Source organism: Oncorhynchus tshawytscha, linkage group LG21, assembly GCF_018296145.1.
Source record: "Oncorhynchus tshawytscha isolate Ot180627B linkage group LG21, Otsh_v2.0, whole genome shotgun sequence".
Lineage (NCBI taxonomy): Eukaryota > Metazoa > Chordata > Actinopteri > Salmoniformes > Salmonidae > Oncorhynchus > Oncorhynchus tshawytscha.
In genome coordinates, this window is record NC_056449.1 from 7324598 (window position 1) to 7340131 (window position 15534).

Sequence of the window (15534 nt, forward strand, 5' to 3'; positions counted from 1 at the left end):
AGACATACAACTCAGCAGACATACAACACGAGCCTAATCCTTTGCATGGGAAAAAATAAATACAAACATTATCCTTGAATTAACGCTGTAATATTGCGAAAAGAGAGAGAGCAACACCAACCTCTGAGACACCGACAAAAAGAGAGTCAAGCACCAGATTAAAATAGCTGCAAATATAAAATAAATGATGTTGTAGAGATGTACTCCAAAAAAATGAGCTACTTTGTTTAAACTCCAATTAACTCACCTCTAGTGGAGAGTCTGGTTCATCCAGGATGTTCTGTTCGTTCTTTATCCGCTGCATCGTCCCTGTAGAACTGGGGTCCCTTATCAGTACGTTCTGACTACAGGGTCTGGCGAACTGACAGTCACTCTTTCTGGAGTCAGTCGTCCTGCACACCTCGTAATTGTACACGTGCTGTAGAGTTCCTGTCCCCAAAGTGTCTGCGTAACGCGGTGGATAATACGGAATAACCGGGAGATTGGAATGAAAGAGGATGCGAGACTGTCTCCATCTGTATATTTTCACTGATATAATAACCACTAAACACGTGATGAACAGAAATGAGACTACAGCCAAAGCCAAGACTAAGTAAAAAGTCAGGTTGTCATTGTATTCCTTGTCGTGCGCAAAGTCAGGTAACTCCGAGAGCACTTCAGGGAAGCTGTCCGCAACCGCCACATGAACACTGACTGTAGCTGAACGAGAGGGCTGCCCGTTGTCCTCCACTACAATAGTGAGCCTTTGTTTCACAGCATCTTTATCAGTGACTTGACGTATAGTTCTTATTTCCCCATTCTGTAAGCCCACTTCAAACAGCGCCCTGCCTGTCGCTTTCTGCAGTTTGTACGAGAGCCAGGCATTCTGTCCAGAGTCCACATCAACAGCCACCACTTTAGTCACAAGATAGCCCACATCTGCTGAACGAGGCACCATTTCAGTCATCAGGGAGCTGCTAGTCTGGATTGGGTACAGAACCTGAGGCGCGTTGTCGTTCTGGTCTTGAATTAATATGTTGACACTCACATTGCTACCGAGTGCAGGAGAGCCTCCATCTTGCGCCTTAACCACTAGTGTGAGCTGTTTGATTAGTTCATAATCAAAGGAGCGCACAGCATGTAAAACTCCGGTTTCAGAGTTAATGGATATGTAAGTGGATACTGGAGTACCACTGATCTTCGTGTCCTCCAGGATGTACGAGATTCTCGCGTTCTGATTCCAGTCAGAGTCCCGCGCGCTGACAGTAAATATGGACATTCCAGGAGAGTTATTCTCTGTGACGTAAGCAGAGTATGAGCTCTGATGAAACAATGGAGCATTGTCATTTACGTCAGAGATTCTAAGTTGTAATGTCCTGGCGCTAGAGAGAGGAGGTGAACCAGAATCTGTAGCTGTTATGGTTATGTTGTATTCTGGATTCGTTTCTCTATCAAAACCTTTATCAGAGATCAAATTGTAATAACTTGTTATCGACGATTTTATCTTGAACGGGAGGTCTTTATCTGTAGTGCACGAAATCTGTCCGTTCCTCTCTGAATCTCCGTCTTTTACATTTATAACGGCTATCGTAGTTCCTGGAGGAGCATCTTCAGACACAGGGCTGGAGAAAGACATGACGTTTATGACTGGTGCGTTGTCATTAACATCAATAACTTCAATGACAATTTGGCTGGTGTCTGTGAATCCTCCCTGGTCTTTAGCTTCTACTCTAATTTCATATTTCTTATCTTTTTCAAAATCGATTTGCCCCAAAACGGATATGATTCCTATATCCTTATCTATGACAAATATATCCGCTATGCTACCCTTCAATTTTGAAAAACTGTATGTTATTTGTCCATTTGATCCACTGTCTGCATCGCTGGCATTAACGGTTGTAATATAGGTTCCTTTCGGTGCATTTTCCATCACAGTAGCCCTGTACACTGACTGGTTAAACACAGGCGCATTGTCATTTACATCTAGGACAGTGATCTCGATATTTACTGTGCCAGATCTCTGCGGATTCCCACCGTCTACAGCGATTAGCTTTAAAGAGAGACGAGGATGCTCCTCTCTGTCTAACGGTTTCAGAAGAATCATCTCAGCGTACTTACTACCATCTGGATTGGCAAGTTGTTTTAAAACAAAATTGTCATTTGGTGTTAATACATATTTCTGTAAATCATTAACGCCTACGTCGGGGTCTTCTGCGCTCTCTAATATAAAGCGCGCACCTATAGTGGCTGACTCACTTATTTCAAATTTTACGTCACTATTTTGGAAGGTGGGAGCATGATCATTCACATCAAGAATTTCCACAACAACACGATGCAGTTCAATAGGGGTTTCTAGAATCATTTCGAAGCTGAAGCTACACGGTGTGACGTCGCCACAAAGCTGCTCTCGGTCTATTCTCTCACTCACGACTAGAATCCCTTTGTCTGTCTTCAGCTCTGTGTACTGAATGCTTTCTCCGGTCACGATACGGGCCCGGCCCGCTCGGAGCCGTTTCAAATCTAACCCCAGGTCATGAGCTACGTTACCGATAAGAGAGCCTGTCTTCATCTCCTCCGGAATGGAATAACGGATTTGGCCACTGACAATATGATTGAGATACAGGAGAAAAATAAGTACTTGCCACCCCAGTCCACACAAACGCCATGTTTTAGGTTGAAGAAGTCCTTTAAATTCCATAGCAAACAAAGAATAAAATCCACAAGTAAATGTCTTATTGTGTATTCTCAGAAATTGTGAGCAAATACTATTCGATGTTTCGTTTCAATCCAGGCTATATTCGCTGCCCTTTTTAAAAATCTATGAATCAAAACGAGTGTGTATCTCGGTCGCGCCCCGCTTCGTATGAATCGCAGAGTCTCTCCGTCTCCGGTGGTAAAGCGCAGTGACAAGGGAGGGGACTAGACTTATTGACAACAACGGACAGAAATTATTTCACTGATCAACAGCGGCCCGCAGAGTCCAAAACATGAACATCATAAGACACTTGAACATATAAAAACGTTCTGAAGTGATTAAACACCGGGCAGCATTATTTTCGTTCCAAAATAATCTATAGTCGAATCACTGGCTAAACACTTCACTTTCTGCAATCGAAATCAATGTAAGTTTCATCATTACAATGCTATGACCAACAAAGGGGGGAAAAAACTACAATTGCAATGCCTACTAAAAAATGACACTATACCATCAACCTCATATTGGATAGTGGTAAAAAAAAAAGTCAATATAAAAGCCGTCCAAACCATGACTCAACACCACAAACCATAACCTATGCATGTTGACAGTAAAAGGATCGTTAAATGCTACAAAGTGTAGTGACATTATAGAAAGAGGTGATAATACACCAGGGATAATACACTGTACACAGTGTGAGAGAGCGAAGCCGCACTCTGCTGCTGCTATGAAGACAGAAGTGTCACTGTCCAATAAAGGGTGGTGCTGAAACGGCATTACAGCGCTACCGAATGACCAAAAAAATCACAAGCACTTCTGCTCAGTTCGAAATACATTTCTACAAGCTCAGCAGACATACAACTCAGCAGACATACAACACGAGCCAAAACCTTTTCATAGGAAACAAAAAAATGCATAATGCATGATTTACCGCAATAAAATTACAAAGAGGGAGCAACCCTACAGGTAAAAAAGAGTAAGACCCCCGGGGGAAAGAGTTCATAATTTAAAAAATCAAATTGTAAATATGTAACTACTCAAACAAAACGTACTTCCTTATTTAAACGGCAATAAACTCACCTCTAATGGAGAGTCTGGTTCATCCAGGATGTTCTTCTCGTTCTGCATCCGCTGCATCGTCCCTGTACAACTGGGATCCATTATCAGTACGTTCTGACTACAGGGTCTGGCGAACTGACAGTCACTCTTTCTAGAGTCAGTCGTCCTGCACACCTCGTAATTGTACACGTGCTGTAGAGTTCCTGTCCCCAAAGTGTCTGCGTAACGCGGTGGATAATACGGAATAACCGGGAGATTGGAATGATAGAGGATGCGAGATTGTCTCCATCTGTATATTTTCACTGATATAATAACCACTAAACATGTGATGAACAGAAATGAGACTACAGCCAAAGCCAAGACTAAGTAAAAAGTCAGGTTGTCATTGTACTCCTTGTCGTGCGTAAAGTCAGTGAACTCCGAGAGCACTTCAGGGAAGCTGTCCGCCACCGCCACGTTAACATTGACTGTAGCTGAACGAGAGGGCTGCCCGTTGTCCTCCACTACAACAGTGAGCCTTTGTTTCACAGCATCTTTATCATTGACTTGGCGTATAGTTCTTATTTCCCATTCTGTAAGCCCACTTCAAACAGCGCCCTGTCTGTCGCTTTCTGCAGTTTATAAGAGAGCCAGGCATTCTGTCCAGAATCCACATCAACAGCCACCACTTTAGTAACAAGATAGCCAACATCTGCTGAACGAGGAACCATTTCAGCCACCAGAGAGCTGCTAGTCTGGACTGGGTACAGAACCTGAGGCCCGTTGTCATTCTGATCCTGGATCATTATTTTGACAGTCACATTGCTACTGAGTGGAGGAGAGCCTCCGTCTTGCGCCTTAACCACGAGTTTAAGCTGTTTTATTTGTTCATAATCAAAGGAGCGCAACGCATGTAAAACTCCGTTTTCGGAGTTAATTGATATATAACTAGAGACTGGACTTCCACTGATCTGCGTGTCCTCCAAGAGGTACGATATTCTCGCGTTTTGATTCCAATCAGAGTCCCGGGCGCTGACAGTAAATATGGACATTCCAGGAGAGTTATTCTCTGTGACGTAAGCAAAGTAGGGTCCTTTATCGAACAATGGGGCATTGTCATTTACGTCAGAGATTCTAAGGTGTAATGTCCTGGCGCTAGAGAGTGGAGGCGAACCAGAATCTGTTGCTGTAATTGTTATGTTGTATTCGGGCACCGCTTCTCTGTCAAAAATCGAATCGGTTATCAAATTGTAGTAATTAGTCAATGAGGATTTGATCTTAAATGGAAGGTTAGTATCTATAGAGCATGTAATCTGTCCGTTTCTCTCAGAATCAGCATCTTTAACATTTATAATAGCAATAGTTGTGCCCGGAGGAGCATCTTCAGACACAGGACTGGAGAAAGACATGACGTTTATAACTGGTGAGTTGTCATTAACATCAATAACTTCAATGACAACTTTACTAGAGTCTGTTAAACCTCCCTGGTCTTTAGCTTCAACTCTAACTTCATACTTCTTATCTTTCTCGAAATCTATCTGACCCGAAACAGATATGATTCCTGAGTTTTGATCTATGACAAATATGTCCGCTATACTACCCTTCAACTTCGAAAAACTGTAAGTTATTTGTCCGTTTGTGTCGCGGTCTGCGTCACTGGCATTCACGGTTGTAATATAGGTGCCTTTTTGACCGTTTTCCACCACAGCAGCCCTGTACACTGATTGGTTAAACACAGGCGCATTGTCATTCACATCCAGGACAGTGATCTCTATATTTACAGTGCCAGATCTCTGCGGATCTCCACCGTCTACAGCGATTAGCTTTAAAGAGAGAAACGGGTGCTCCTCTCTGTCTAACGGTTTCTGGAGGAACATCTCAGCATATTTACTACCGTCTGGATTCGCATGTTGCTTGAGAATGAAATTATCGTTCGGAGTCAAAATGTAATTCTGTAGGGCGTTGAGGCCTACATCATTGTCCTCTGCACTTTCTAATAGAAATCGTGATCCAACGGTAGCCGATTCGCTGATTTCAAAATGTATGCCTTTATTTGGAAAAGCAGGGGCATGATCATTTACATCTATTATTTCTACAGTCACACGATGGAGCTCCATTGGATTTTCTAGAATCATTTCGAAGCTGAAGCTACACGGTGTGACGTCGCCACAAAGCTGCTCTCGGTCTATTCTCTCACTCACTACTAGAATCCCTTTGTCTGTCTTCAGCTCTGTGTACTGAATGCTTTCTCCGGTCACGATACGGGCCCGGCCCGCTCGGAGCCGTTTCAAATCTAACCCCAGGTCTTGAGCCACGTTACCGATAAGAGAGCCTTTCTTCATCTCCTCCGGAATGGAATACCGGATTTGGCCACTGATAATATGACTTAGATACAGGAGAAAAATTAGTACTTGCCACTGCAGCCCACACAAACGCCATGTTGTAGGTTGAAGGAATCCTTTAAATTCCATAGCCAACAAAGAATAACATCCACACGAATATTTCTTATATGATATCCTCAAAAATGGTGAGCAAATACTATTCAATGGTTCGTTTCAATCAATACTATTTTCACTGTCCTTTTTTTATCTATGGATCAAAACGAGTGTGTCTGTCTCTCCGCGCCTCGTATTAAGCGTAGTCTCTCCGTCTCCTCTGGTGAAGCGCAGTAATAGGGGGGGAGTGGACTCCACTGACTGACAACACTGGACATAAATTATTTCACTTATCAACAGCGGCCCTCAGAGTCCAAAACATGAACATCATAAGACACTTGGACATCTAAAACTTTTCCGAACTGATTAAAGACTGGACAGAATTATTTTCTTTCCAAAAGTATCTATATGCAAATCACTAAACACTTCACTTGTTCAATATAAATACATGAAGGTTCATCACTCCAAAGCTTTGACCAACGAAGGAAAGAAACTGCCATTTTATAACCTAGGGGGGAAAAGTATACTAACTCATTAACTTCAGATTGGATCGTGCGTAAAAACAAGTCAATGGAACACCCGTCCAAACCATGACTCAATACAACAAACCAATACCTATGTATGTTGACTGTAATATGCTTGGTAAATGCTAAAATCTATAGCGACATCATAGACTAAGGTAAGATCCAGGAATAACACAGTGTGAGAGAGTGAAGCAGCGGTCTGCTGCAATAAAGACATGTGTTCTTGTCCATACAGGGAGGTGGTGAAACGGCATGACAGCGCTACAGACTTATCAATATCACACAAGTACTTATGCTCTGTTCGAAATAGGTTACATTTATTAAAACTCACCAGACATACCTCTCGGCACACATACAACAGGAACCTAAAACTGTATATATGTTAGCAAAAAAAAGACATAACCCTTGCTTTACCCCTATAACATTACAAAGAGAGGGTAACCCAATCTCTGCGCTAAAAAGAGTAAGAACACCGGGGAAAATAGTTCAACGTGTAAATGAAGGCATATTGTAAAGACCTACTCAAACAACATGAGCTACTTCGTTTGAATTCCAATAAACTCACCTCTAGTGGGGTGTCTGGTTCATCCAGGATGTTCTGTTCGTTCTGCATCCGCTGCATCGTCCCTGTACAACTGGGGTCCATTATCTGTACGTTCTGACTACAGGGTCTGGCGAACTGACAGTCACTCTTTCTGGAGTCAGTCGTCCTGCACACCTCGTAATTGTACACGTGCTGTAGAGTTCCTGTCCCCAAAGTGTCTGCGTAACGCGGTGGATAATACGGAATAACCGGGAGGTTGGAATGATAGAGGACACGAGACTGTCTCCATCTGTATATTTTTACTGATATAATAACCACTAAACATGTGATGAACAGAAATGAGACTACAGCCAAAGCCAAGACTAAGTAAAAAGTCAGGTTGTCGTTGTACTCCTTGTCGTGTGTAAAGTCAGTGAACTCCGAGAGCACTTCAGGGAAGCTGTCCGCCACCGCTACGTTAACATTGACTGTAGCTGAACGAGCGGGCTGCCCGTTGTCCTCCACTACAACAGTGAGCCTTTGTTTCACAGCATCTTTATCATTAACTTGGCGTATAGTTCTTATTTCCCCATTCTGTAAGCCCACTTCAAACAGCGCCCTGTCTGTCGCTTTCTGCAGTTTATACGAGAGCCAGGCATTCTGTCCGGAGTCCACATCAACAGCCACCACTTTAGTTACAAGATAGCCCACATCTGCTGAACGGGGCACCATTTCAGCCACCAGAGAGCTGCTAGTCTGGACTGGGTACAGAACCTGAGGCGCGTTGTCATTCTGATCATGGATACTAATTTTGACTGTGGCATTGCTGCTGAGAGAAGGGGAGCCTCCATCTTGAGCTTTGATATACATCTGAAATGATTTAGTTTGCTCATAATCGAAGGAGCGCACAGCCTGGATGACACCTGTCTCTGCATTAACGGAGATGTAAGACGATATTGGATTTCCATTTAATTGAGATTCTATGAGCAGGTAGGACACGCGTGCATTTTGACCCCAATCTAAGTCTTGGGCCCTCACAGAAAACACTGAGACCCCCGGAGAGTTGTTTTCCATAACATTAGCAGTGTATAAACTCAGCTCAAAAACGGGCGCATTGTCATTAACATCTGAGATTCTCAATGTGATGGTTTTACTCGCCGAGAGGGGCGGGGTACCCTCATCTACGGCTGTGAATGTGATGTTATATTCGACATTGCGCTCTCTGTCTAATACACCATCTGTGACAAGGGTGTAATAGCTCTTTAAAGACGACTGGATGGCAAACGGGATCTTAGTATTTATCGAACAATCTACCTTTCCGTTTTTATCAGAATCGATGTCTTTGACATTTATTATAGCCACGGTAGTGCCACTAACCGCATCCTCGGATACTGGACTAGAGAATGACGTCAGTGTAATCAAGGGGACATTGTCATTCACATCAATAACGTCAATTATTACTTTTGTGGAAGCACTTTGTCCTCCTTGGTCTTTGGCTTGTACGCCAAGTTCGTAGTGTTTATTCTTTTCATAATCAATTGGTCCACTGACTGTTATGTCGCCTGTATTTTCATGCAATGCAAAAAGCTCAGCAAAATTATTCGACATGCGAGTAAAATAGTAAGTAACTTGACCATATAAGCCTTCGTCTCTGTCTGTTGCGCGGATGGTTGTCACTAAAGTTCCTTTAGGTGCATTTTCTGTCACCGTTGCCTTGAAATTAGGTTGTGTAAAAACGGGGACATTATCATTGGCATCAAGTACTGATATTTGTATTTTAAGTGCCCCAGATCTCTGCGGTTCACCGCCATCCACAGCAGTCAATGTCAGAGGCAGGTTATCATTTTTCTCTCGGTCTAAAGGCGCATACAGATACATCTCCACATATTTACTGCCGTCGGGACCAGTCTGGATTTTAATGTTGAAATTATCGGTAGGGTGCAATGTGTAGCCTTGAAGCGCGTTGATACCAACGTCAGGATCTGTCGCACTCTCCTGCAATATCTGTGTCCCCGGTAGAGCAGACTCAGAGATATCTAATTTGATTTCCTTTTCGTTAAAAAAGGGGGCATTATCGTTAACATCTAGTATTTCTACTAGAATACTATGCAGCTGCATCGGATTCATCATAATCATCTCGAAGCTCAAGCTGCAGGGCGATGTCTGCCCGCAAAGCTGCTCCCTGTCTATCCTCTCTCCCACGACCAGGGTCCCTTTGTCTACATCCAACCTGATATACTCGCTGCTATCACCACTAACAATGCGAGCACCTCCCGATTTCATTTGTTTAGCATTCATCCCTAAATCCTCCGCCACATTTCCAACAAACGAGCCTTTTCTCATCTCCTCTTGAATAGAATAACGAATCTGCCCGAGCATCATCTGGAAAAGGCAAACAAGAATAAAGGCCTGTACTTGCCGTTTGATACAGCGCTCATTTCTGGCAGAAGCCGTGACGTCGAACCAACGCATCGAAATCCACATTATACAATAAGTCCACACAAGCTGTAAACAAATGCGATGAAACACTGCTGGTCAATGTTGAGGGTCTTAGAATCCATCAATGTAAAAAGCTGGCGTCGACAAAAACAGAATACTGAAAAAAAGGAGATCCAAGAGTGCATTCGTGATGGTCCCTCAATCACTGACAAAATGAGAGAATATGGGCGTATAGAGGAATAGAGGAAGTATAGCAGTATTTAAATCGACTAAAGTTTGCTTTTAAAGACCAACAGCGGCCCTCGGAGCCCACAATAGGAATAGCTAGCTGGTCGTCACTCAATGTGAAGACGTGAGAAACGCATGCATATTTTCTCAAAGCTATGAATCAGAAACCGACCTTTCAAATATTACAAATAAAAAAAGGTTATTTGCACGAGGAGAAAGAACACAAAGGGATAGATGATGTAAAAAAAAAAAAGCACATACCACTTCTCAAATGTTCCTACAAACCGGAGGCACAGAATGCCAGATGACACCGATGACCAAAGGACGTTTAGTGACATTTCAACATTTACTGATGTTTTCCTAGGACACAATTGGACATGTTGAGATGTATTCAAACGCAATTTGCTATAATTTAAACTAGTTTAACTCACCTCTAGTGGGGAGTCTGGTTCATCCAGGATGTTCTGTTCGTTCTGCATCCGCTGCATCGTCCCTGTAGAACTGGGGTCCATTATCAGTACGTTCTGACTACAGGGTCTGGCGAACTGACAGTCACTCTTTCTGGAGTCAGTCGTCCTGCACACCTCGTAATTGTACACGTGCTGTAGAGTTCCTGTCCCCAAAGTGTCTGCGTAACGCGGTGGATAATACGGAATAACCGGGAGATTGGAATGATAGAGGACACGAGACTGTCTCCATCTGTATATTTTCACTGATATAATAACCACTAAACATGTGATGAATAGAAATGAGACTACAGCCAAAGCCAAGACTAAGTAAAAAGTCAGGTTGTCGTTGTACTCCTTGTCGTGCGTAAAGTCAGTGAACTCCGAGAGCACTTCAGGGAAGCTGTCCGCCACCACCACGTTAACATTGACTGTAGCTGAACGAGAGGGCTGCCCATTGTCCTCCACTACAACAGTGAGCCTTTGTTTCACAGCATCTTTATCATTGACTTGTCGTATAGTTCTTATTTCTCCATTCTGTAAGCCCACTTCAAACAGCGCCCTGTCTGTCGCTTTCTGCAGTTTATACGAGAGCCAGGCATTCTGTCCGGAGTCCACATCAACAGCCACCACTTTAGTAACAAGATAGCCCACATCTGCTGAACGAGGCACCATTTCAGCCACCAGAGAGCTGGTAGTCTGGACTGGGTACAGAACCTGAGGCGCGTTGTCGTTCTGGTCCTGGACCAAAATTCTAACAGCCACCACTGAACTGAGAGGGGGAGACCCCCCATCACGTGCAGTGACGTTGAAGTCAAACGACTTGATTTGTTCGTAGTCGAATGACCTAACAGCATGGATGGCACCATTTTCTGAGTTTACTGAGACGAAAGAGGACACAGCCAACCCGTTAACCTGTTTATCATCAAGAAAGTAGGAGACACGAGCATTTTGGCCCCAATCAGCATCACTTGCCCTCACTGCAAATATCGAAAACCCTGGCGAGTTGTTTTCCTGAATAGATTTACTATATTCAGGTTGAACAAACTTTGGTGGGTTGTCATTGACATCTGATACTTTAACTGTTATGTTCTTACTGCTAGAGAGAGGCGGAGAGCCTTCATCTGAAACTTTAATAGTGATGTTGTACTCCGACACCGTTTCTCTATCCAAAGGACTTTCGGTGACTATTGTATAATAATCAGTTAACGATGGCTCTATTTGGAATGGAATATCTGCATTAATAGAGCACAGAACGATACCGTTCCCATCCGAGTCTGCATCCTCTACGTTAATAACAGCTACAGTGGTACCAAGGGGAGAATCCTCGGAAATCGAATGAGAAAATGACATGAGCTGTATTGTGGGGACATTGTCGTTTTCATCAGTAATTTGTATAACTACTTTACAAGTATCGGCAAGACCCCAGTGGTCTTTTGCCTGTACATTTAATTGATAATTGTTTGTCTTTTCAAAATCTACTTTAGCTACCAATTTAATTTCTCCAGTGCTAACGTTCAGCTCAAACAGTTCTTTAGCTTCTTTGGAGACATGAGCCATAGCAAAAGTTACTTCTCCGTTTATTCCTTTATCTGCATCATTTGCACTGACGGTGGTTATCAAAGTCCCCTTCGGAGAGCTCTCTTTGACGTCTGCTTTATAAACTGGTTGGCCACACACTGGTGCATTGTCGTTAGCATCCAGCACTGTAATATGGATGCGGACAGTACCAGACCTCTGAGGCTCGCCTCCGTCTGTAGCTATAAGCACCAACGAGAGGGTCTCCTGCTTCTCTCTGTCCAGGGGGTGTTGTAAAATCATCTCGATGTATTTACCACCGTTGGATAGGCTGTGTACCTCTAATTGGAAATGATCTGTCGGTTTGAGATAGTAATTTTGTATACCGTTAACACCAACGTCTGGGTCGACGGCGCTCTCCAGGGAAAAGCGCGTAGCTGACACGGCAGATTCACTGATTTCCAAACTAATTTCTTCCTTTGGAAATGATGGTGTATTATCGTTAATGTCGCGAACCTCGACTGTAACCCGATATAACTGAATGGGGTTTTCTATAATAAGCTCAAAGCTGAAGCTACACGGGGTAGTCTGTCCGCATAGCTCCTCTCGGTCGATTCGCTCTTTAACAACGAGAATCCCTTTGTCTCGGTTAAGATCTACATACTGTCGAGTTCCTCTGGTTATAATACGAGCTTTACCGGACACTAGCCTCTTCACCTCCAAGCCTAAATCTCTACCAATGTTTCCAACGATCGACCCTTCTGCCTGCTCCTCGGGTATGGTATACCGTGCCTGCCCAGTCACGGAATCTAGGGCGCATAGACAAAGAATGAAAAACAGTACTTGCCATCCGCCTCCACGGCCTGTCGACCAGCAATCACCCATTCCACCGAAAAAAACAGATAACTGATATATTTACTCCTTTACTTATACAAAATGGCTCGTCTGTATATCCAGAAGTGAAGAAAAAAACGACTGTATTTCCGAAAGAAACGAATGAAAATAATCAGTGGGATGTCTATGCCAAGAGCTCTCTGTCCGTTTCAGAAGGTCTATCTGCGTCTGTCAGTGAGAGAGAGAATATAGGAGGGCCCCACTGCGCCACTCAGAGATTTAATTTACGTATCGAGTGTATCACTGATCAACAGCGGCACTCGGAGTCCAAACATGGCAAACGCAATGCAGAAACACACAAATCCACGTTTCACATGCACCAACACGTCAATAGGTGTTCAATACCGCACAGCCCAGGGAAATTAAGATTTGATAACAAAACAAAGTATTGGAAACTACAGTATTTCTACAGTGCTTCAGGAAAAAGACAAAATAATGAATTGGGAAAAAACCCTGAATCATATCATCTCAGATTATGTAGGGTTATTGTAAATGCACTATAAGCACACCTGGACAAGCAACTGGTCTGTTGGTCCAGCACAAGTGCACAAGTGTCAGAGCAACCCCAGCTCAACGAAAATATTTTCGTTTCCAAGTCACATATACAAAATAACCTCCACATACCATTTCCTCATAAATACCTGGTCTGTTTTTATTTTTTGTTTGTAAGGAAAAAATAATTACACGTACAATGGCGATTGTAATGTAAAAATGGAAGACCAATATTTTTGTTGTTGTTGTTGACTGATTGTGTACCTTGTACAAGAAAAATATAACTTGTAAAAAACTGTATTAGTACGTCGACTTTCATTTCAATCGCTAACTACCAATGCAAGTCTTTATCTACTACATAGACGCTTGAAAACGGCATGCTATGTAGGGTAGCCATTCTTACGCATGAAGTAGGCCTACATCACTCAAAAAGAACACTTGCTCAATAGACAGCTGAAAAGAGGCAAAGTATACACTGTATGAGTGAGCGGAGCCACTTGTCGCTGTCAAGACAAAAATAGGCGCAGCCCACACGGCGTGGTGCTGAAACAACTACAGCACTTAGCCTTTGCTCGGTTGGAAATAATTGGAAAAAGCAAACCTAAAGCTATTTTTTACGGTACTAAAAACACATCACCTTTAAAAATGCCATATAAAAGGTTAAAGATACTGACAAAATGAGCCCCGAGGCTCCAGGCGAAGATAGTTGAAAAATGGTATTTAAACTGCAAATAAACTCACCTCTAGTGGAGAGTCTGGTTCATCCAGGATGTTCTTCTCGTTCTGAATCCGCTGCATCGTCCCTGTAGAACTGGGATCTATTATCAGTACGTTCTGACTACAGGGTCTGGCGAACTGACAGTCACTCTTTCTGGAGTCAGTCGTCCTGCACACCTCGTAATTGTACACGTGCTGTAGAGTCCCTGTCCCCAAAGTGTCTGCGTAACGTGGTGGATAATACGGAATAACCGGGAGGTCGGAATGATAGAGGATGCGAGACTGTCTCCATCTGTATATTTTTACTGATATAATAACCACTAAACATGTGATGAACAGAAATGAGACTACAGCCAAAGCCAAGACTAGGTAAAAAGTCAGGTTGTCATTGTACTCCTTGTCGTGCGTAAAGTCAGTGAACTCCGAGAGCACTTCAGGGAAGCTGTCCGCCACCGCCACGTTAACATTGACTGTAGTTGAACGAGAGGGCTGCCCGTTGTCCTCCACTACAACAACAAGCCTTTGTTTCACAGCATCTTTATCATTGACTTGGCGTATAGTTCTTATTTCCCCATTCTGTAAGCCCACTTCAAACAGCGCTCTCTCTGTCGCTTTCTGCAGTTTATACGAGAGCCAGGCATTCTGTCCAGAGTCCACATCAACAGCAACCACTTTAGTTACAAGATATCCCACATCTGCTGAACGAGGCACCATTTCAGCCACCAGAGAGCTGCTAGTCTGGACTGGATACAGAACCTGAGGCGCGTTGTCGTTCTGATCTTGTACGTAAATGAGAACAGTAGTATTACTACTAAGGGGTGGGGAGCCTCCATCTTGCGCTTTGATTAGTATTTTGAACTCTTTAACCTGCTCATAGTCAAGTGAACGCACTGAGTGAATGACACCTTTCTCTGAGTTAATTGAAAAATAGGTGGACATTGGGTTTCCGTTTAGCTCACTGTCAATTAGATAATAAGAGATGCGTGCGTTTTGGCCCCTATCTGGATCCGTTGCTTGGATCGCAAGCACAGAAACTCCGGGAGAATTGTTTTCCACAACGTGCGTACTATACACATTTTGACTAAAGGCTGGTGCGTTATCATTAACATCACTGATGTCTAAAACAATAGTTGTCATGCTTGATATCGGCGGCAAACCTTCATCAGTGGCAGTGAGGGTGATGTTGTAGCGAGACACTTTCTCTCGGTCTAAGCTCTTCTCAGTTACCAACGTGTAGTAGTTTCTAAGAGAGGTCTTTATCTTAAATGGGAGGTTTTCGTCGATTCTTAAACGCACTTGTCCATTTTGCCCAGCATCTACATCCTGGACACTTATCAATGCCACAACTGTGCCAGGAATACTATCCTCTGGGATTTTACCAGAAAATGATGTCATGGTTATGATCGGACTATTGTCATTAATGTCTAGAATCTCAATGACTAGTTTACTCGCGCCCGTCAGACCCCACGGGTCTTTAGCTTGAAGGTTAATTTCGTAATTCTGAACAGTTTCGTAATCTAGGTCACCAGTGAGCTTTATCTCCCCAGTATGTGGATCTATATGGAACAAAGGTGGTGTACCCTCCTCCATATGCGTAAATGAATAC

The 15534-nt window shown here is 43.3% G+C and overlaps 3 protein-coding genes across 7 annotated transcripts in view; all 3 read right to left on the reverse strand.

Annotated features, from left to right (window-relative positions):
* Positions 1 to 15534, reverse strand: part of LOC112220809 (protocadherin gamma-C5-like) — a 201642-nt gene that overhangs the window by 149470 nt on the left and 36638 nt on the right. Inside the window, exon 1 of one of the 5 annotated variants that reach the window (XM_042302949.1) lies at positions 13953 to 15534. This exon is cut by the window's right edge and continues 1005 nt beyond it. The exons of 3 other annotated variants lie outside the window; for them this stretch is intronic. In XM_042302949.1, the coding sequence (XP_042158883.1) occupies positions 13953 to 15534 (1582 nt within the window). Of the gene's footprint in view, positions 1 to 7236; positions 9859 to 13952 lie in introns of those variants that run through there. One more of the 5 variants, XM_042302951.1, reaches the window with a different exon arrangement.
* On the reverse strand, positions 61 to 2829 carry LOC112243302 (protocadherin gamma-A11-like). Its single transcript, XM_024411134.2, has one exon. It carries the CDS (start codon positions 2675 to 2677, stop codon positions 239 to 241), a length of 2439 nt encoding a protein of 812 aa, XP_024266902.2. The 5' UTR covers positions 2678 to 2829; the 3' UTR covers positions 61 to 238.
* Positions 10284 to 12913, reverse strand: LOC121840311 (protocadherin beta-16-like). Its single transcript, XM_042302828.1, has one exon. It carries the CDS (start codon positions 12708 to 12710, stop codon positions 10284 to 10286), a length of 2427 nt encoding a protein of 808 aa, XP_042158762.1. The 5' UTR covers positions 12711 to 12913.

What these genes read in the sequence shown, in the direction of transcription:
- LOC121840311 (XM_042302828.1), bottom strand. Translation starts at nt 12,710, where the DNA reads ATGGGTGATTGCTGGTCGACAGGCCGTGGAGGCGGATGGCAAGTACTG.
- LOC112243302 (XM_024411134.2), bottom strand. Translation starts at nt 2,677, where the DNA reads ATGGAATTTAAAGGACTTCTTCAACCTAAAACATGGCGTTTGTGTGGA.